The 22,878-nt window shown below is 39.7% G+C and overlaps 1 protein-coding gene and 1 non-coding gene across 3 annotated transcripts in view; one reads left to right on the forward strand and one right to left on the reverse strand.

Annotated features, from left to right (window-relative positions):
* The window catches only part of LOC126235833 (EGF domain-specific O-linked N-acetylglucosamine transferase), a 140,429-nt gene that overhangs the window by 42,266 nt on the left and 75,285 nt on the right, over positions 1–22,878 (forward strand). For both annotated transcript variants that reach the window (XM_049944688.1, XM_049944689.1), the window contains exon 4: positions 4,142–4,290. In XM_049944688.1, coding sequence (XP_049800645.1) covers positions 4,142–4,290 — 149 coding nt within the window. The remainder of the gene's footprint in view (positions 1–4,141; positions 4,291–22,878) is intronic.
* Positions 13,662–13,735, reverse strand: Trnat-ugu (transfer RNA threonine (anticodon UGU)). The gene has a single exon. It is a non-coding gene; the product is annotated as a tRNA-Thr (tRNA).

The raw sequence follows: 22,878 nt of genomic DNA on the forward strand, positions 1-22,878 counted from the left end.
GTTATGTTACCTCCAAGTATTACCCATAACTATCACAAGTGATGATTATAAAATTGTGCCAGCACCAATATTCAAACTTAAATTTCCCACTTTTTATGAGCATTCATGATGTTCCCTTGTAAATGCTGAAACATTAAAATGCAGATGTGCACTTGTAACAAGAATGGTAATTTTGTAAAAGAACTATAGAAGAGAGCCTTGGCTGCTTTTACTTAGCTCTTCTATGTTGTGGATTATCCCTTTCAGAACATGCAATGAATAGCCCTTGGATTTGTCACCTCAGGTGCCACTGTTTCCCTATGCAGGATCTCTACATGGCTGCTAGGACATTAACCAAGGATTTTTTTATTGTGGTGTTAGTAGACATACTGTCCATTGCAAGGCCAGCTTCTCATTTCAGTTTTGTTTTGTGGATCATTATAAGTGAGTGTAATTTAATTTCGATAACATTGGTTTTATGAACTTTCAGCCAGGGTCCAAGGCATGTCTTGTGTGCCTTGATTTTATTTAATCAGAAGACAAAACAACAGTGGACTTAGCACACTGTTGCCTGCTCTGAAAGCAAGTTTATTGTGCAGTATCTCTGCCTATTAGGATTTCTGTGCATTAGACAATATCCCAGTGCCCACAAAACCAACATCACCAGAGCTATAAATACCAACCATGTATGATGTAACTGAACAGTTGTAAACAATTCCTGTTTTTTCCTTCAAATGGGAAGTTTCCTAAATAACATTTGAATCAAAACTCCACAACCATCTTTGGTACAGTACACATCAACTAGAAATGTAAGCTAGCAGACACCCCACTTTCTACTTTTCTAAAGTGGGATAACATTTTTCTACAAATTTTAAAACATTCAATATTGTGGTGAATAATGTGTAATTTCTTCTTGTTTTTGTGTCTCAAAAATAAAAAAAAAATGAAGCTTAAATTCATAGATTGTCCGTCCTGTGTGAGATAATGATAGTGATTGTATGTATATTACAAGGAAAGATGAAATAATTCTTTAAAAAACGATAAGATGTCTTATTTTGACTGGCCCCTAATATTGTGTTACAGGAGTATCCCTTTCACCACCAAACAAAATCACTTAACATGGCAGCAGTCCATTTCCTTGTTTACCTTTATTCCATCAATGAAATATCCTGGTGTAAATACTGGTCATGTACACACTAACATCAGCACGGTTTGACAGGAATATATCCACATTTTATTCCAAAATTTATTTTGTTAGTGATACATTTCATTGCAATTATTCATATGGACATACGAGATCATCCACAAGTTCTTTGAAATTTTTTTGTTTGAAGTTTCCACAAAAATAATTTGAAAAATTTTTACAGAATTTCAGTGCTGTTTTCTCCTTGTCTTTTACCAAAAATTCAACTGAATGTCTTTAAAAAGTTAGCTGATATGTAAACCAATATGCTCATCTACTTTCACTTTTTTCAGAACTGAGCCTGGCAACATTGATGTAAGTATGTGAATGCAGAGCTATTTACACCTAAAGTTTTTCAGAATTCTTCCTCAGCCTGAATTTCCAATGCAGTGCTGGAAGAAAACTCTGCTTGGCTCTGTCAATGCTTCATATACAATACTTATCATTCCAGGAATTAATTATTGTATCTTCATGCAGTTTTTCTGTAAATAGTGTCTGTTCATAGTACAACTATCTCACTTCCCTGTGAAACAGTAATACTTGGCATTGCCAAATTGCAGTCCTAATAATATGGCAATAATTTTAACTTCTCCATAAATTTTCAACGGGTTTCTCACACAATCTACAACTATCAAGATGTTGTCTGGACCACCCCATTCCTGAGCACACCACACAACATGATGTTTGTCATATCAGTGACTGCTTCACAGCCTGTGCCATCTGGATCTTTTCCAGCAATGCCAGCTTTTCTGAATTGCTCAGGTTGAACTCTCAATGCAATATATCCTACAATTCTGTCACCCTCCTGGCCTCAACCTTCGTTAGTCATTGTCTTACCCATTGATGCCCTTCCCTGTTCCCATTCCAGCACTAGACAGCCCTCTATTCCACCAACACACCCTCAGTCTTTGTACTTCTCTCCTTTTCCGCTACTCCTCTCCCCCTTCCCCACCCACCCTCTCCCCAACTTCCGTGTAACCTCCTGGCTGCACCTAGCTGCCCTACCCTCTCTCCATCTCGTCCATGTGGGGTTCCACAACCAACACTTTACAATTCCCCAACCACTACCCTGCTACCCCTCCCCCTCTCTGCCCCAGCCTCCTCCTTACCCCCACAGTCTTGTTGCCTTTCCCATCATGCACTGCTGCTTGCTGTCTGCTTTGTGTGTGTGTGTGTGTGTGTGTGTTTTGTCTATTTTTGACGAAGGCCTTGTTGGCCGAAAGCTCACTCTCTGACAATCTTTTTGTTGCTCCTATCTGCGACTCAGGATCTCCGCTATATGGTGAGTAGCAACTATCCTTTTCATAATATTGTTACATTCCATCCAGGATTTTCCATTGTTAGACTATCAAGATGTTTCTCATATTTGGGTGTATTCCTTTTGTATTGGTAGTATAATCTATAGATGAAGAATGAAACTTGTTACCATTGTGTGAAACTACCACTTTGAGACTTTCTTTGAAGTGTCCATTAATAGTTGTCATTGTTCAGGATGGCATATGACATTCACAGCATTTGTCACACCGTGTGTGTCTTCAAAGTTTGTCGTGAGGTCACCTGCAGTTTTAAAGGAGTGCTCCAGTTCTTTAGACATATTACCAAATGGACACTTTCAAATAATTGTATAAATACTTCCACTGTTTTAAATGAGATACCAATAGTTTTGCCCTTTTTTCTAAAGAAATATCTAGATCTCTGAAGATATCACTGAACTCCACTTGTCCCATATTGTGAATCAAGGAGGATGTGCTTAGAAAGCAGTATGCCTCTGTCAACTAGATGGTGTTTTCATCTTCAGTTGAGGAATCTTTCAAGCCCACAGATAGACGTCTGAAAATTTAGGAGCAGTATGTTCTTTGCCATGAGCTGCAGGGTGAATTGCAGAGCATAATAATATATGCTCTGCAATACTTCTTCATGAAGACTCCTTTGTTTATGAGGCAAATAAGAATCAATATTACAATTGGCAGACTCCATCCAAACCATCAGCAGTCCATATGGCATATGGCATCATGCTCCATTCATTCACTTATTGAGGGTAAATGAACACAAGGTACTCATTTTTTATCCTGGTCCTCTATCTTAAAATCAAAATACAATAATTACTCCTTTTTTATAGGAGATGTAACTGAACTCCTCTCAAAGCAAATGTTATACTTCACTGCAAATATATCAGTTATCTTCATTTTTAAGACATTCAAGGGACAGTATTGTGTTGGCCTGTTAATAGTAGGTTGCCAGCTGGAAGCATAAAACAACACAATTCTCATGATTGTACTCAGAGAATCATCAAAATGTAACCATTTTATTATAACAGTTATTAAGAAATGAAGTCCCTTTTATGGCCAAAATGTGACTGATTATTTTGTGAAAACATGCAGAGCATGTACCCCATCATGTGGTGATGTCATACTGTGAGAATTCAGACATACCCAAATAGTATTTCCAAGTACCAGTATGTGGGGCTCAATGTTTGGTAATATAGGTATGGCTGCAAATCAGAAACTTGAACTAATAAGCAAATTTTAGCACCAGTTTCAATTTCAGTGGGACATAATTAACAAAGTTTATCTTGAAACTTCCTGGCAGATTAAAACTGTGTGCCCGACCGAGACTTGAACTTGGGACCTTTGCCTTTCGCGGGCAAGTGCTCTACCAACTGAGCTACTGAAGCACGACTCACGCCCGGTACTCACAGATTTACTTCTGCCAGTACCTCGTCTCCTACCTTCCAAACTTTACAGAAGCTCTCCTGCGAACCTTGCAGAACTAGCACACAGTTTTAATCTGCCAGGAAGTTTCATATCAGCGCACACTCTGCTGCAGAGTGAAAATTTCATTCTGGAAAGTTTATCTTATTTCATTTTTACAACATTTTGCATGTCAAACTATGTAATCATTAAAAGATGCTTAATGAAATTAATCCTAACTTTAAAAGTATTGCATGTATATCTGTATTATTTTTCCATCTGTTTGCAGGAGGATTCATCCTTGGAATGCTCAAAACACTTGAGATTTTGTAGAGGCCGTAACTTGATGATCAACTTGACTGATTTAGCATCTCGATCTGAACCATTGCGATACAAAATGGATGTCCTGAAGCCTGGTCAAATTGGTGGATATTGCAGGTAGTTTTTGACAAAGCTACACTTGAAAATACTCCATTCCAGTACACCAACAGTGCATATAATTCCCTCCCTCCCTCCCTTCCAGTAAACCAACAGTGCATATAAATCCATCCATCCATCTCTCTCTCTCTCTCTCTCTCTCTCTCTCTCTCTCTCTAAACCCTCTTCTGAGAAACTTGTAATGTTTTTCAGTAGGTATTCATTGTTCCAGTAATTCTTACCCATGTGTCTTATTTTTTTATTTTTGTCTATTGCTTTAATCATAATAGTTTGATTGCACTGCTGTGTATAGTTAGTTACATATCTTTACTAATTTTTCGTTTACTTTCTTTTGTACTGACATCAATTTAGATTTTGGAAGTTCAGTATTCCTCCAAAAGGGCTCGCAGCTACAAATAGCTGGATGCATGTAAAGTGATCAGTTTGACTAAAACAGTATCCATCACATTTCAGTGATTTCCATTGTGTTCTGTAGCCTTTTGAAGGGTAAATTAGAAAGAAAGGGGTACACAATAAATATAGTTACAGCTGAACCACCTACTAGCAAAACAAAGTACTGCAATTTTTTTTACAAAGCCATGGGTATTGATGGAAGTGCATGTAGTGTCTCCCATCAGAATATCAGAAGCCTGCAAATATAAAGAATGAATTTCTCACATCCTTACAGGAAAATGAAAGGATAGATGGAACAGCAGCAGCCTTATTGTGCTTATCAGAACATATCACAGAAATTAATGAAACTAAATAGATTTATCTTTAAGAGGAAATGAGAGTGGCAGTAAATGCAAAAGTGGAGTTAAGTCCCCGAACCTTCAGGGTAATGAACATTGTATCAAACAGATGTTTGAAAGCTGTGCCACAGCAGTGGATCAGAAGCAAATGAGTGTGTAACACTGACTGGCCACCAACATGAAATATCTTAAGTTTCATAATGTATCTAAAAACAATTTTAATAAGATTATGCAAATTTAAATGGAGAATCATTGTCTGTGAAGAGTTTAATGTTGATTTTCTTTCAGAAAATATTGATTGAGGACATACAGAGTTGTTGATGTTTCAGCTTTGGATTATTCACTATAGTAAAATTTCCAACAATGATTGAAGCACATGACACAGGAGGCATTGGCAATTTGTTTATGAAGCTAGTTTGTCAGTAATTGACATTATGAGAGCTCCATGGTTGTATTATAAGATGTGTTATAAAAACAGCTGCCAACCTCTAATTTAAAGACATTTTTGTTTAACATCTTTTACTGTTCCTTGCTATTACTGGTTTTGAACTTTGGTTCATCATCATGTGGCTGTGTTACAGAATGAACTGCTAAACCAACAGTTGGTTGTTTTGTAAGTCATGGTGTCAGTGAACATGTCTTGATAGCTTTGAAGGACTGCATTTTCATTATTTTCCCTCTAACATGCAGTAGTATCACGTTAAATATATCCCCATGTTATAAACACAGTCACAAAAACACAGAGTAATTCATGAGTCACCATTAGCATGTTTACAATGAACAGTGTGATATCACATATGCTTCTCATGTTCTACAGTGTGATGAAGTGTTTGTGATATCAGATTGTTCATTGTAAAAGTGCTAATGGTGACTCACCCTTTACTTTGTGTTTTTGTGATTTTGTTTATAATAGTGGGACATGTTTACCATGATACTAATGTGTGTTACAAGGAAAATAATAAAAACACAAGCCTTCAAAGCTGTCAAGACGCATTCACTGGCACTATGGTATAAAAAACACCACCTTCTGCTCAGCAGATCATCCTGTAATGCAGCCATCTGGTAATGAACAAAAGTTCTAAACCAGTAATAGCAAGGAAAAGTAAAATGTGCTACACAAAAAATCTGTAAATTAGTGGTTGGCAGCTGTTTTTATAACATAATTTGCTTTTTGACCCAACAACCTGTGGAGGAGTCTGAAGTGTAAAATTAATAGGCAGCGGTTTATCTGACCATGGTAGGTTAGTGTTAACAATAGAATATACTGATTGGTTTGGTTCAGATCATAAAAAAAGTGTTATATTACAGATACATAAACAATAACTTGATCAAAGGATTTATAGGCAAATTGCAGGAAGAATGCTGAGGAGAAATCTGTAAAGCAGATAGTGTAGATAGAAAATTTAACTCTTCCTCAAGCATATTCACTGAGCACTTTGAGTATTGTCTTTCCATGAAACAAAGTTAAAATCAAGCAGAAGTAAGAGTAATAGATGTGTAACTCCTAGAATTAAGGTATTTTGTACTAAGAAGAGAGAGCTCTCTCTAATTCAAAGGGAAAACTGTATAGCCAAAAGTTGGAATTCAGTTACCATCTGTTTTGTATAATCCTGCAGTCTACTGCCAAGAAAACAAAGCTCATGCACTACACTAAATAAAAAAATAATAAAAATAAAACACTCTAAGAAAATTACTAACAAGAAACAAACAAAAATTTTGACATAAATGAAACTGAGCCCTCACAATATAGCTATGGCGCAAATGGTGACACTTTCAAATCATTGGCCACCAAATTCAGTGATTACTTCCTTATACTGACAGAAAACATTGCACCCAATAATAAACAACCAAACTCAGAGGCATTAGATTTACATGTGCAGATACTGCATGCATTGTATACATACTTTAGTTTAAAAAATTCAACCACTAATGAGATTACAAAATTCATCAGGTCACTAAAATTTTCTAATTCTACTGGCTGTAGTGGTGTTTCCAGTAGAACATTAAAATCTTATGCTGACTTGATAGGATTATCTGTAAGCTACCTTTGTAATAAATCAATAACTCAGACTATATTTTGTGACAGAATGAAATATGCCGTACTAACATCCATCTATAAAATAGAAGATAAACAAACCACCTCTAGCCGGAAACATATTTCTATTCATCCAATTATTTGAAAAAGGAATTAAGAAAGTGGACTGTGATACATTACTGATTCATTTAATTCAGCAGAACTCGTTAAATGTCTCATAGTTCGGATTTAAAAGAATACACCACAAAGAAAGCAATACAAGACCTCACAAATGAAGTCCTGGAAAGATAAAGAAAAATTATCCTGTTCCTGTATCTTGCGACTTTGCTACCTCTGATTGGTGTCTACATCTACATCTACATTACTACTCTGCAATTCACATTTAAGCGCTTGGCAGAGGGTTCATCGAACCACAATCATACTCTCTCTCTACCATTCCACTCCCGAACAGCGCGCGGGAAAAACGAACACCTAAACCTTTCTGTTCGAGCTCTGATTTCTCTTATTTTATTTTGGTGATCATTCCTACCTATGTAGGTTGGGCTCAACAAAATATTTTCGCATTCGGAAGAGAAAGTTGGTGACTGAAATTTCGTAAATAGATCTCGCCGCGACGAAAAACGTCTTTGCTTTAATGAGTTCCATCCCAATTCGCGTATCATATCTGCCACACTCTCTCCCCTATTACGTGATAATACAAAACGAGCTGCCCTTTTTTGCACCCTTTCGATGTCCTCCGTCAATCCCACCTGGTAGGGATCCCACACAGCACAGCAATATTCTAACAGAGGACGAACGAGTGTAGTGTAATCTGTCTCTTTAGTGGACTTGTTGCATCTTCTAAGTGTCCTGCCAATGAAACACAACCTTTGGCTCGCCTTCCCCACAATATTATCTATGTGGTCTTTCCAACTGAAGTTGTTCGTAATTTTAACACCCAGGTACTTAGTTGAATTGACAGCCTTGAGAATTGTACTATTTATCAAGTAATCGAATTCCAACGGATTTCTTTTGGAACTTATGTGGATCACCTCACACTTTTCATTATTTAGCGTCAACTGCCACCTGCCACACCATACAGCAATCTTTTCTAAATCGCTTTGCAACTGATACTGGTCTTCGGATGACCTTACTAGACGGTAAATTACAGCATCATCTGCGAACAACCTAAGAGAACTGCTCGGATTGTCACCCAGGTCATTTATATAGATCAGGAACAGCAGAGGTCGCAGGACACTTCCCTGGGGAACACCTGATATCACTTCAGTTTTACTCGATGATTTGCCGTCCATTACTATGAACTGCGTCCTTCCTGACAGGAAATCACGAATCCAGTTGCACAACTGAGACGATACCCCATAGGCCTGCAGCTTGATTAGAAGTCGCTTGTGAGGAACGGTGTCAAAAGCTTTCCGGAAATCTAGAAATACGGAATCAACTTGAGATCCCCTGTTGATAGCGGCCATTACTTCATGCGAATAAAGAGCTAGCTGCGTTGCACAAGAACGATGTTTTCTGAAACCATGCTGATTACGTATCAATAGATCGTTCCCTTCGAGGTGATTTATAATGTTTGAATACAGTATATGCTCCAAAACCCTACTGCAAACCGACAGTATATGCTCCAAAACCCTACTGCAAACCGACGTCAATGATATAGGTCTGTAGTTCGATGGATTACTCCTACTACCCTTCTTAAACACTGGTGCGACCTGAGCAAATTTTCCAATCTGTAGGTACAGATCTATTGGTGAGTGAGCGGTTGTATATGATTGCTAAGTAGGGAGCTATTGTATCAGCGTAATCTGAAAGGAACCTAATCGGTATACAATCTGGACCTGAAGACTTGCCCGTATCAAGCGATTTGAGTTGCTTTGCAACCCCTAAGGTATCTACTTCTAAGAAACTCATGCTAGCAGCTGTTCGTGTTTCAAATTCTGGAATATTCCATTCGTCTTCCCTGGTGAAGGAATTTCGGAAAACTGCGTTCAATAACTCCGCTTTAGCGGCACAATCGTCGGTAACAGTACCATCAGCACTGCGCAGCGAAGGTATTGACTGCGTCTTGCCGCTTGTGTACTTTACATACGACCAGAATTTCTTCGGATTTTCTACCAAATTTCGAGACAATGTTTCGTTGTGGAACCTATTAAAGGCATCTCGCATTGAAGTCCGTGCCAAATTTCGCGCGTCTGTAAATTTTAGCCAATCTTCAGGATTTCGCGTTCTTCTGAACTTTGCATGCTTTCTCCGTTGCCTCTGCAACAGCGTTTGGACCTGTTTTGTGTACCACGGGGGATCAGTTCCATCTCTTACCAATTTATGAGGTATGAATCTCTCAATTGCTGTTGCTACTATATCTTTGAATTTGAGCCACATCTCGTCTACATTTGCATAGTCAGTTCGGAAGGAATGGAGATTGTCTCTTAGGAAGGCTTCTAGTGACACTTTATCCGCTTTTTTAAATAAAATTATTTTGCGTTTGTTTCTGGTGGATTTGGAAGAAATGGTATTGAGCCTAGCTACAACGACCTTGTGATCACTAATCCCTGTATCAGTCATGATGCTCTCTATCAGCTCTGGATTGTTTGCGGCTAAGAGGTCAAGTGTGTTTTCGCAACCATTTACAATTCGCGTGAATTCGTGGACTAACTGCTCGAAATAATTTTCGGAGAAAGCATTTAGGACAATCTCGGAAGATGTTTTCTGCCTACCACCAGTTTTGAACAAGTATTTTTGCCAACATATCGAGGGAAGGTTGAAGTCCCCACCAACTATAACCGTATGAGTGGGGTATTTATTTGTTACGAAACTCAAATGTTCTCTGAACTGTTCAGCAACTATATCATCGGAGCCTGGGGGTCGGTAGAAGGAGCCAATTATTAACTTAGTTCGGCTGTTAAGTATAACCTCCACCCATACCAATTCGCACGGAGTATCTACTTCGACTTCACTACAAGATAAACCACTACTGACAGACACAAACACTCCACCACCAATTCTGCCTAATCTATCTTTCCTGAACACCGTCTGAGACTTCGTAAAAATTTCTGCAGAACTTATTTCAGGCTTTAGCCAGCTTTCTGTACCTATAACGATTTCAGCTTCTGTGCTTTCTATTAGCGCTTGAAGCTCAGGGACTTTCCCAGCACAACTACAACAAGTTACAACTACAATTCCGACTGTTCCTTGATCCAAGCACGTCCTGTATTTTCCATGCACCCTTTGAGATTGCAGCCCACCCCGTACTTTCCCGAGGCCTTCTAACCTAAAAAACTGCCCAGTCCACGCCACACAGCCTCCGATACCCGTGTAGCCGCCAGCTTAGTGTAGTGAACTCCTGACCTATTCAGCGGAACCCAAAACCCCACCACTCTATGGCACAAGTCAAGGAATCTGCAGCCAACACGGTCGCAAAACCATCTGAGCCTCTGATTCAGACCCTCCACCCGGCTCTGCACGAAAGGTCCGCAGTCGGTTCTGTCAACGATGCTGCAGATAGTGAGCTCTGCCTTCATCTCGTAAGCAAGACCGACAGCCTTCACCAAATCAGATAGCTGCTGGAATCCAGAGAGAATTTCCTCAGATCCAAAGCGACACATGTCATTAATGCCAACATGTGCCACCACCTGCAGCTGGCTGCACCCTGTGCTCTTCATGGCATCCGGAAGGACCCTTTCCACATCAGGAATGACTCCACCCGGAATACACACGGAGTGCACACTGGATTTCTTCCCCTCCTTAGCCGCCATATCCCTAAGGGGTCCCATTACACGCCTAACATTGGAGCTCCCAACTACCAATAAGCCCACCCTCTGTGATTGCCCGGACCTTGAAGGCTGAGAATCATCCTCTGAAACAGGGCAGGCAGCTGCATCTGGCTCAGCCAGAGACAGTGTGTCACAAAACTTGTCATAGCAGACTAACATGTAATGGCATCAGTGAGAACACTCTTTCATGGATGGAGTCATACCTTCATAACATAAAACAGAGTATCTCTTTGATAGACTGTGCCACAGAAACGAGAGAACATAATAGGTTTGGTACTGGACCCACTCTTTGCTTTTAATAAACCAGTTCATAAATGACCTTCCAGTGACTTTAAAGGTTGGTTTAAAAACTGTAATATATGCTGATGACATGAGCATTCTGATCAATGGTCCAGACTCAACCTCATCACACATAGTTCAGGTGATGGCTGAACAGGTTTATAGCTTACAGTTTAAGTCTTAATCCCACAAAGACTATGCTATGTGGTTTCAAACAAGCAAAAATGATCTGCTAGCATCAGATATAGACATTGGTGTTTGTAAACAATAAAAATCGATTTTAGCTGAAATGTGGTGTGGTTAATCACAATACAAGGCACAAAAATATTTTTATGTAGACTTTGCCCCTTGTTCAGGGTGAAAATAAGTACTTTGCTACAAAGATGTTTAAGAAATTCCTATCTAATATAAAATAAGAACAAATTTGCTTGTGTGGCCATCATCTGCACCAAGCATAGAAATACTTGTTTTGTAAATAAAACAGCCTTTTCATGCTTTCACTTAATTTATTTATCCCAGACGTGTTTCGCCTTTTTCTTGTTTTAAGGCATCATCAGTGGGATGATTTGCTGATCTGGCATTTCCTCTCATCTGGTCTGGAGGTCACACTACCACTTTATTACTGACATATAAGCACAACTTTGAGTTCTGACCTTCTTCACACTGTTCACTATGTTTCTCCTTCTTTTTTGTGGTGTACTAAATGGAGTTGCAATATTTACATTGTGAAAAGCAGTGTCCGACGAAATAGTTGTATTGAGTGGCAAAAGAACAATAGTACACCACAAAAAAGAAGGAGAAACATAGTGAACAGTGTGAAGAAGGTCAGAATGCAAAATTGTGCTTATATGTCAGTAATAAAGTGGTAGTGCGACCTCCAGACCAGATGAGAGGAAATGCTAGATCAGCAAGTCATCCCACTGATGATGCCTTAAAACAAGAGAAAGGTGAAACATGTCTGGGATGAATAAATTAAGTGGCGGCAGGAGAGGACGGTTTTATTTACAAAACAAGTATAAGATAAGAGATTCACAATACCAACCAGTTCAGAAAACAGCTGGAAACCTATCTCAGCAGCCACACTTTCAACAGATTATGTGAGAATTTAGATTCAAGAATTGAAAATGTTTGTTAGCTACATGGCAAGTAGCAATGTTTGTTTCAAAGCTTCATGATATGAAGTGAAAAAAATGAAATGAGCATACGGCATTGTGGGCTGGGAGTCCCCCATTCGGGGAAATTCGGCCGCTGAGGGCAAGTACTTATTGCATTCAGTGCCACACCGGGTGACTTGCGCATCGGAGATGGTGGTGTAATGATGATGATGACAACACAACACCCCGTGCCTGAGTGGAGAAAATCTCCTGCCCCAGCCGGGAATCGAACCCGAGCCCCGTGTCATGGCATTCCGCTGTGCTGACCACTCAGCTAACGGGGGCAGACATGACATGTAGTAATGTACTAAAAACAGGACTCAGTATTTGCAGATGTTGTTTTTGTTGTTGTTGTTGTTGTTGTTGTTGTTGTCTTTTTTTTATACAAGTGTAGTTAAGTAAATACTAAGCTATCAGTATGAGATAAACAACAGCTGTTTAGTATAACTCAGAAAGTAGCAGTGGTTTCAGAGTGGCAGTTTGTTTTCTAACATACTTGATTAAATTTAATTGGAGTGAGCATGAATAGCATTTAGCTTTAAAATTGTAGTGTATTGTTAATACAGTGCACAAATTAAGGTCCCATGAGTTACCTGTCTTTGAATGATGTACATCTTGTCTCATTTCACATCTCTGAATGAATGAATGAATGAATGCATGCAAACGGGGGCTCTAGAACAGTAATTGATCTGCATTGCCTGTGGTCTATAACAGTGAACTTTGGGCATTCATGATTGACTACAATTTGGTATAAGTGTGGAACGTTGTGCATCCCAGGTAGCAAGTATCTTGACTTTACCATATGTATAATGAAGAAGATACAAACTTCTATAAAAAAATCCTTAACTGCATTTATGCTATGGTCTCCAACATTTTGTATATAGCTTTGACTGTTATTTGGCCTTTAAAGCAATAAGGTGACTGCTATATATTACTGATCAATGTTTAGTTGCTTCCAGTGGCAGTGCGCCACTATATCAGCATGAATTAATGATACAGAAGCTTCAGTGTTTATTCAGAATCCATGGCAACATTATAGGTATTTGGTGACATCATCAGTTTCAATGGAGTGCTGGTATTGGCTTATTGTCTTTGGGCATTGGTGCCAGCTGTGATTGCTGAAATATTTTGTTCAGGATTTTTTTTGTTTTCACTATACTTTATGAGCTGTCACAATGATAACTATCATCACTACTGCTTGAATTTGTATCTATATGACATGTTTGCATCTTTGTGTGGTGGATTCTTTTTGTGCAATTAATGATTCATTTTCATAGGCACTTACGTTGTTGATGAAATTTTGACTGATTGAGCTAAGTGAAGAGTAAATTATGACTATCTGAGACCCTCAGCTGCCGACTGGTGTTGTTGATTTACCTCGATGTGAACAGCTGAAAATGTGTGCCCCAACCGGGACTCGAACCCGGGACCTCCTGCTTACACGGCAGACGCTCTATCCATCTGAGCCACCGAGGACACAGATGAATAGTGCGACTGCAGGGACTTATCCCTTGCACGCTTCCCGTGAAACTCACATTCCCAACTGTCCACAATTCTACATGAGCAATGTACCTTATAGACATTTGCCCATTCACTCATTACTCGCGCACGCTTTGGCGATTCCCGTAAGAGTGTCACATAACTAAGATCAGACTTTCTAATAAGACAGCTAGGCCAAATGGTCTGGTTGAGAAGGAGACACACAATCACATCCTGAATTAAAGATCTGGCATAAAATGTAATACATTCTGAGCACAGAAATTGCACTGTTGACTAAGACCATGTAGGTCTGGCAACCAGGATTTATACGGGTGTCACTGGTTCACTTTCTTCTCATACTCATTGAAGCTCAGTCTAGCTTCAACTACAGACATTTGCATCTTGAAATGAGTGGACAATAAAATAACAAAGACATCACTTAAAAAGCCATGAGTGGTCATAATTTGCAAACCAACTTGTAAATATGAATACTAGAAGACAATAACAGACTGAACTTGAATATAAGAAATGTTGCTAGTCTCGCAACAGTGCAAAAATTGTTTTCCATATATATTCCATGTTTCCTTTGGATCACCAAATGCTGGAAATTTTGGTGTTGAGAATGCTGATATAGACACCAGTGATGTTGATGCAGTTGACAGAGCATTGTTCTGCTCTCCCATGAACTTCAGCTAGTCACTGAAGTATGTCAAACTGTCTCTGAATTTGCTGTATAAATCCCCCTACAATATCTGGAATGATTACAAGTGGCGGAAAAAAATGTAGAAACACCACAAACATGACACAATACCAGGTCTAATATGGTGCAGGGAAACTTGGTGTTCTAAAGAGCTTCCAGTAATCTCAATGGATAAATACAAGTCCTACATAGTTTTTGAGGGAATATTATAGTATCATTCTTCCTGCAAATTAGTGGCAAGTTCAGGTAATGATGGAGGTGGACAGTGATCATGCATCCTTCTCTCCAAAATAGATGACAAAGGCTCAATAATATTGAGATCTGGTGACTATGGTGGACAGGTAAGATGTGATTGATTGTGGTGGCCAGGGAAAATGTGACAGTTCACCCTCACACTTACAAAACTAGTCCTGGGTGACATGAGCTGTGTGAACAGGGTGCCTATTATCTTGAAACACAACGTCACCACTGGGGAACAAACATTGTACCATGAGGTAGACATGATCAGCCAAAATGGTCACATAATCCTTGGCAGTAATGTGACCTTGAAGAATAACCATGAGGTTCAAGGAATACGATAATATAGCCACCCTAGTCATCACAGAACCCCTGCCATGTTTCATACTTGGGATTTAAACTTGGCCAGAAGTTGGAAAAAGTGTGAAACAAGACACATCTGATGTTCCATTGCTCTGTAGTGCAGGTTTTACAGTTTCAGCACCTCATTTTCCTCTTACAGGCATTTGCATCACTGATTAGTGGATTTGGAATTCCAACTTGCCCTGCAATTGCCAGCTTATGGAGCTCCCTTCATGTTGTTTAGGTGCTGTCAGGATTTGCGAGTGCAACATTCAGTTCTGCACTCACTTTTGCAGCTATCATCCTCTTATTTTTCATTATACTCCTCTTCAGTGTCCATCCGCCGTGATTATTCAATACACACTTTCATTCACATTGTGACTTAGAACGTGATGCTGTACTGCTATCTTCCATTTGATGCCTTTTGACACACCTAACACTTAAGGTACTTTGGTTGCAGAAGCTCTGACCGTATGAGCCCCAACAATGTGCTCACCTTTGAATTCAGTTAGCTCTGACATAACACACCCAAAACTACACACTGTTCTGACCATGACTGGCACTTGCACTTGCACATATTGAAAACATTGCACAAGTGCTGTTCATGATCCCATACAGCATCACAACCTGCAGGCTTCGCTTGCATCTTCATCTATGTTCAAGCATGCATATTTCACAGTGTTTCTATATTTCTGTCTAACATTTGAAGCTCTATGCCTGTCTGTTGGCTCCATATGTTCATCTGTATTCAATTCATCAACTGACTGAAGGTGCAAAAATTGACAGATTGAGCTCCAGAGCACCTCTGTACTTAAAAAATTCAGGAAGCAACTTGCCAACAATTTTAACATCATTGAAGCATGACAAAAACTATGGGAAGGTTCCTCATTGTTATGTGTCTACAACCTTCCTCATATTGCAGAAAAACCCATGAGCTTTGACCTGCACTGGAAAATATGGAACAACTCCAACAGAATATGGCATATGAGAGGTCTCTTTCTAGCAATGGGGAAAGACAGCTTCACAGGAAAGTTGTTATTGTGCCAGTAGACAAACCATCTATCGCATTATAGCAGATTGCCACTCAGTGATCGATTTCTTCACTGTGAACTAATATGCAACTGAATATATAAAAAAAAATTGAAAATTTGTTTGTGACTCTTTTGATTTATTTCCTTTTGATTTTTGCAAGAGCTTTTATACCTGTTTTCCATTTTTTTAAAAGAAGGTATTATTTATATATGATGTATATGGTCATATATGATTTGCTATCCTGTACACTAAATAAATATATCAATAAAAATAATCAATTTTTTGGAGATGCTGAGTCTCAGATAGGCACAACAAAAAGACTGTCAGAAAGTGAGGTTTTGGCCAACAATTCTGTCATCAAAAATAGACACACACAACACACACACACACACACACACACACACACACACACACACACTCCATGCAAATGTAACTCACACATATATGACCACAGTCTCTGGCAGTCTGGCTTCAGTTGTATCCCAGCTGAAGCCAGACTGCTAGAGACTGTGGTGTGTGTGTGTGTGTGTGTGTGTGTGTGTGTGTGTGTGTGTGTATTTTCAATTAAGGTGTTGCTGGCTGAAAGCTCACTTTCTGGTAGTCTTTTTGTTGCGCCTATCTGCAACTCAGCATCTCTGCTATACAGTGAGTAGCAACTATCCTTTTCATAATGTTGTTACATCCCACCCTGAATTTTCCATTGTTTTATTTAAACAATTTTTTGAAAATATAATAGGATAGGTAAAATATCTACTTATGAAATAGCAGCAGGAGAAAATACACATAAAAGTTATGGAAATGTTCAAGCTTTTGGAGCCAGTGGCTCCTTCTTCTGGCAGTTGTGTTGAAGGGGAAAGAAGAGAGGTGAAGGAAACAGAGGGATGAGGTTTAGGGGTAACTTACCAGATGGGATGAGAAGGAAAGACTTTCCTTCTCATCCTATCTGGTAGTTTAAAACTGAACTGAAGAACTTTCTTGTGGGAAACTCACTCTACTGTCTTCATACAAGCTCTTAAAATTAATGTTGTGTTCATCTGCAGGCTTTCTGTGGATGATTTGCCATCTTTTTAAGGACCTTGTTTAAGCATTTCTTTACACATCAGCTTGACCATGTCATGTCTGACCATTTTGACCAAAAGAACATCATCACTCAAAAATATCTATCATAGTATGTCACCCTAAAAGTGAAGCCCCCAGTCAGCATCTGCTTGCTGTGCAACTTTCCCTTCTTGTACTGCTTCTCTAGTCTAATGACCATGACTTATCAGCTTTATATAGTGGTTAACAATGGCTGAATTCTAATAAAAATGTGTGTTTCGACTTTCACCATTATGATGTTGTTTTCAGTTAACGTATCTATGGATAAAAGGTGTTGCTTTCAGTTTCCAAAATCTGGGCCTAGCATTTCATGAAACATTAATACTGTTACAATACCTAAGACATCTCAAAACAAGTGCCTACAAGCCAGTCAGTATCTAGCGCCTCAGTTGCTGATCACAATGGGGAGACTAAGCAATTTGTGACCTTGGCTGTGTTATGAATGCTCAGTATCACAAAACTGTGAGTGTATTATATTCACCTTGAGGAATGAGGTTGGTAACAGGAGTTTTTTTTTTTTTTTTTTTTTTTTTGGACAGCCTGATTCCCACTCTTATATAGAGGCTGATGAGCCATCACTTTCAATCAGGTTAACATTTCCTTATTGTGGGTCAAGCATGCAACAACCAGTTGTATCCCAGATATCAACCTTCCATATTTTGTAGTAGTGAGTCAAGCATACAAAGCCAGTTGCATCTCAGTCACTAGCCTTCAGCTGCATGGACCGATCAAAGAGGTGGAGTGGTCAGCACATTGGACTCACCTTTGGGCACATGATGGTTCTCATCCCCATCTGACCTTCCAGACTTAGGTTTACTGTGATTTCCACAAATCACACAAGGCAAATGCTAGTATGGTTCCTTTCAAAGAACACAGTCAGTTCCTTCCCCCATTCTCGCTAATATGAGCTTGTGCACCATCTCCAAAGACCTTGTTATCAATGGGATGGTAAACTATAATCTTTCTTCCTTTTTCTTCCATTCGATTGGAGGTAAGTGGAATGGCATTTTGTGACTTGTCCATAAGCAACAGGGCCATTAGGGATTTGTACAACCTGCAGCTGAGTGGTATTAGGTGCAGATAAAATGACTGTTCTTAAGTGCTGATGACACCAGTGCCTTCATTGTTGAGAAGGCCCGAGCTGTTGTTAGAATTGCAAGAGTACATGGAGTAAAACATCTCAGAATATGGTAGATTAAAGCTGTGTGCTAGACGTGAACCTGATAACATTATCTTTAGCAAGCAATTGCTCTACTGACTGAGCTCTCCAGGCAAAACTTAAATCTGCCCTCACAGGTTTACTCCATAGGCAAGATATAATTAAGAAGGCTGTAATATTCTCCTAGATTATTGTCTAGTTATTTAAAGAACAGTCATTCTCCCTATGCTCTGTACACAAATGGAAGAAGAAGAAACCCGAATTTATAGTTCAGTGGGAAGTATCTTTTACCCTGCACATCACAGCGAGTTGCATCATGTGGATGTATATGTATAGGGTGAACCCTTACTCCACCGTCAAAATTTAAATGGTTTTCAGGAATATTTTCTGAGTATTTTGGTCTCCAGTGGCTTGTTACAGAGTAAATACATTTTAAACAATGGAAAAGCCAGGATGAAATGTAACAATATTATGAAAGAACAGTTGCTACTCACGATATAGCGGAGATGCTGAGTCGGAGATTGAGTTTGACCTCAAGTAGCCAGAGCCTTAGGTCATGTGTGTGTGATATACATTTGCACACTTATGTGTGTATGTTGTTTATTTTCGATGAAGGCTTTGCTGGCTGAAAGCTCACTTGCTGACAGTCTTTTGTTGTACCTATCTGCGACTCAGCATCTGTGCCAATTGCTGAGTAGCAACTTTTGTTGGTGTTGTGGTCTTCAGTCCTAAGACTGGTTTGCTGCAACTCTCCATGCTACTCTATCCTGTGCAAGCTTCTTCATCTCCAAGTAACTATTGCAACCTACATCTTTCTGAATCTGCTTAGTGTATTCATCTCTAGGTCTCCCTCTACAATTTTTACCCTCCACGCTGCTCTCCAATACTAAATTGGTGATCCTTTGATGCCTCAGAACATGTCCTACCAACTGATCCCTTCTTCTAGTCAAGTTGTGCCACAAATTCCTATTCTCCCCAATTCTAATCAGTACCTCCTCATTAGTTATGTGATCTACCCATCTAATCTTCAGTGTTCTTCTGTAGCACCTCATTCTGAAAGCTTCTATTCTCTTCTTGTCCAAACTATTTATCGTCCATATTTCAGTTCCATACATGGCTACACTCCATACAAATACTTTCAGGAAAGACTTTCTGTCACTTAAATCTATACTCGATGTTTACAAATTTCTCTTCTTCATAAACACTTTCCTTGCCATTGCCAGTTTACATTTTATATCCTCTCTACTTTGACCATCATCAGTTATTTTGCTCCCCAAATAGCAAAACTCACCTACTTCTTTAAGTGTCTCATTTCCTAATCTAATTCCCTCAGCATCACCTGTTTTAATTCGACTACATTCCATTATCCTCATTTTGATTTTGTTGATGTTCATCTTATATCCTCCTTTCAAGGCACTGTCCATTCTGTTCAGCTGATCTTCCAAGCCCTTTGCTGTCTATGACAGAATTACAATGTTATAGGCAAACCTCAAAAGTTTTTATTTCTTCTCCATGCATTTTAATTCCTACGGCAAATTTTTCTTTTATTTCCTTTACTGCTTGCTCAATATACAGATTGAATAACATTGGGGATTGGCAACAACCCTGCCTGACACCCTTCTCAGCCACTGCTTTCCTTCATTGCCCCCTCGACTCTTATAACTGCCATCTGGTTTCTGTACAAATTGTAAATAGCCTTTCACTTCCTGTATTTTACCCCTGCCACCTTCAGAATTTGAAAGAGAGTGTTACAGTCAACATTGTCAATAGCTTTCTCTAAGTTTACAAATGCTAGAAACGTAGGTTTGCCTTTCCTTAATCTATCTTCTAAGTTAAGTCGTAAGGTCAGTATTGCCTCATGTGTTCCAACAGAATCCAAACTGATCTTGCCCAATGTTGGCTTCTACCAGTTTTTTCATTCATCTGTAAAGAATCCTTTTCACAATATTAGTAAACACATTTTGTTCGAAATCTTACCACAGCTAAACACATTTTGTTCAAGTCTTACCACAGTGTAGTTTTGTATTTGTACTGTGCTGAAAATATCTGAACAACAGTGCAAATGTCCTCAACGCACATTGTGTGTTATCTTTGCAAACAGACGTGTTCTGTTGTTGTTAACAATGGTAATTCTCACTTCACATTTAACCCTTCTGCTTGTATTCAGCACTGCTGGGGTTTGTTTGTGTGGCAGTGGTAGTCTTGGGTAAATAATTATATAAAGCGATATCACTACGTTTGTATACAATAGAAGAGCTGCATGATGGCAGTATGCTCAGATTTTCCCTCAGTGAAAGCAACCGCATCACAGTATTGTTGTGGTGCATCTGAGGATTCTTGTGTTACTCTGTTTTGGTTATTGTATATTGCAGACTTTTCACTATTGTCAAGATATTTTCACAGAATCGGAGATTATTCGGAAATAAACCGAACAAATCATAATTACATTTTTTTCTGTATTAATCCTTCAGCGACTATGGGTCCCGTTACCAAAATACTCAGAAAATATACCTGAAAAAACCCAAAAATTGTGTTAGTGGAGTTCAGATTCGCCATGTGATGCCTAGATGCATGTAATATTGTAGGCAGTGGAGCAAAAGAGACAACACTACATTCATAAATTCATCATCTACTCAAATTCTTAGTGTGTGTTCACATCTGTTCAGCATATCTCTGTTCCTTTCAAAAACAGGAGAAGAATATGTCATTTTTCTGTTTTCGAGGTGTACAGGAATTAAAGGAAATGAGTTAGCTGATTTTGCTCTAAAGATGCCTGTAATTGAAACTGAGTGACATGATTCGCAGTCCCTTTGTATCCCCCTGCTCTGTTATAGGGCCATGGTTCCTGCTGGAATGTAAATGGGCCATGTTAACAGGCACGGGGCTCCACTGCCTGTCGCTGGATTCGAACATGCGTCCTCTTCTGGGATGAGGAAGAGGATGATGGGGATGTGTCCACTGATGACAGAATAACAACATTTATTGATCTACTGCAATACATTGGTTGTGGGCCCCCTGGGCGAGATTTGCTTCTGCTCGTAATATTCTCAGTGATGACAAAGATGGCCAGCAGACACTCATAAGCATGCCTGCTGTGGTGACTGTAGCTGCAATCCGCTGCCTTGGCCACAGTGCTGTGACTTTGTTGGGTCATACTGTGATGGCTGGGACCACACGCCGCAGACCACTTTTGTAATTGTGTCTGGAGGGGAGCAGTGGTGAGTCAGGTCAGTGCCCTGTCTCAGCAACCGTCCTCAGCTGTGGCTGTCTGGTGTCGGCGGGCCTGGGTCCCTGGCTCCAGCCCCAGTCACGGCATTTGTGGAGGCGGCATCCCTAAACGATGGTGACAGTGCGTTTCCACAATGCACACCCCAAGCGATGACTTCGATGACAGGCGGCTGCCTGTTGTCAGTGGTGGCGTCACTCTGGTGCCTCCTTGGCAACAACCTGCATTACAACGATGACTGTCATGAGGATTATGATGGCAGTGATGACTCTGAACTGGTGGTGGTGCTGAGAGCCACAGACTCTGCATCACCCCAATACCTCATGATGGATGATGATGGTGAGCTGGCTGCTGGTCCTTAAATATGGCTTTCTGCCACTGATGTCTGTAATTCTTCATCCCAAGTAGGTCAGTGGAATATTATGGTTTTACTCAGCTGGCTTAACTGACCTGATTACTGCCCTCGATGTTGACATTTTGGTGTGTTGCGAACTGCTTCTTGTCATGTCCACCAGTGGATGGTGACACATCATTCTTCGTCGTGTTGCTTAACTTGGCACTCCGTCGACCCACTTACGTCATGGTATCATGCCACTGAACTGCTCACCAGAATGTAACACACATATGACTTATGGCTCCCAGTATTCCTTCACATTTTAACAAACTTCATTACAGTAAAACTTCTACCTTTAACTAACTTAATCACTTTGATCATATGATCCTCTACACTGGCCCCCTTCTACAGAAAGAATGAATCACCATATTCTGTCTCTACATCTATTTTCATTTGACTCTCTTTACATGGTTTTGAACCCTCTACCAATACTGGACTTGTACCGTATTTACACAGTTCACTGCCTTTGAAATTATATATTGTGGCTTGTCACTACTAATTAAACCATAGTTCTCCCTCTTATAGACACTGTTCCTTATGATCCTTGAGCATACTTGGTCTTTGCCTTCATGACTGTTCATTCATTACACTGCCTTGGGGGAAGGGGGTGGGGAGTGCCATTCTGATTGGTTTGAATGGCTGAGGGTTCTCTGAACAAGCGCATGTGATAGTGCTTCTCTACAGCCAGAACTTCCGTGTCGGCGAATTTTATTACGTGGTCGGTCTCATTCAGTGCGTGCTCTGCCACGGCCGATTTCTCAACCTGCCCGAACCTGCAATGTCGCTTATGCTCTTTGATCCTGGTGTTGATGGATCGTCCAGTCATTCCGACTTAAACAAGAAATATATAACTCTGATCACAACAAGGAATACACCAGTGGCAGATGCTGATGAACCAATGACAACCAATTGCTGCTGCTGCTTCTGTAGCTTTTCACAGTTTTGTAAGACT

Source organism: Schistocerca nitens, chromosome 2 (genome assembly GCF_023898315.1).
Source record: "Schistocerca nitens isolate TAMUIC-IGC-003100 chromosome 2, iqSchNite1.1, whole genome shotgun sequence".
NCBI lineage: Eukaryota > Metazoa > Arthropoda > Insecta > Orthoptera > Acrididae > Schistocerca > Schistocerca nitens.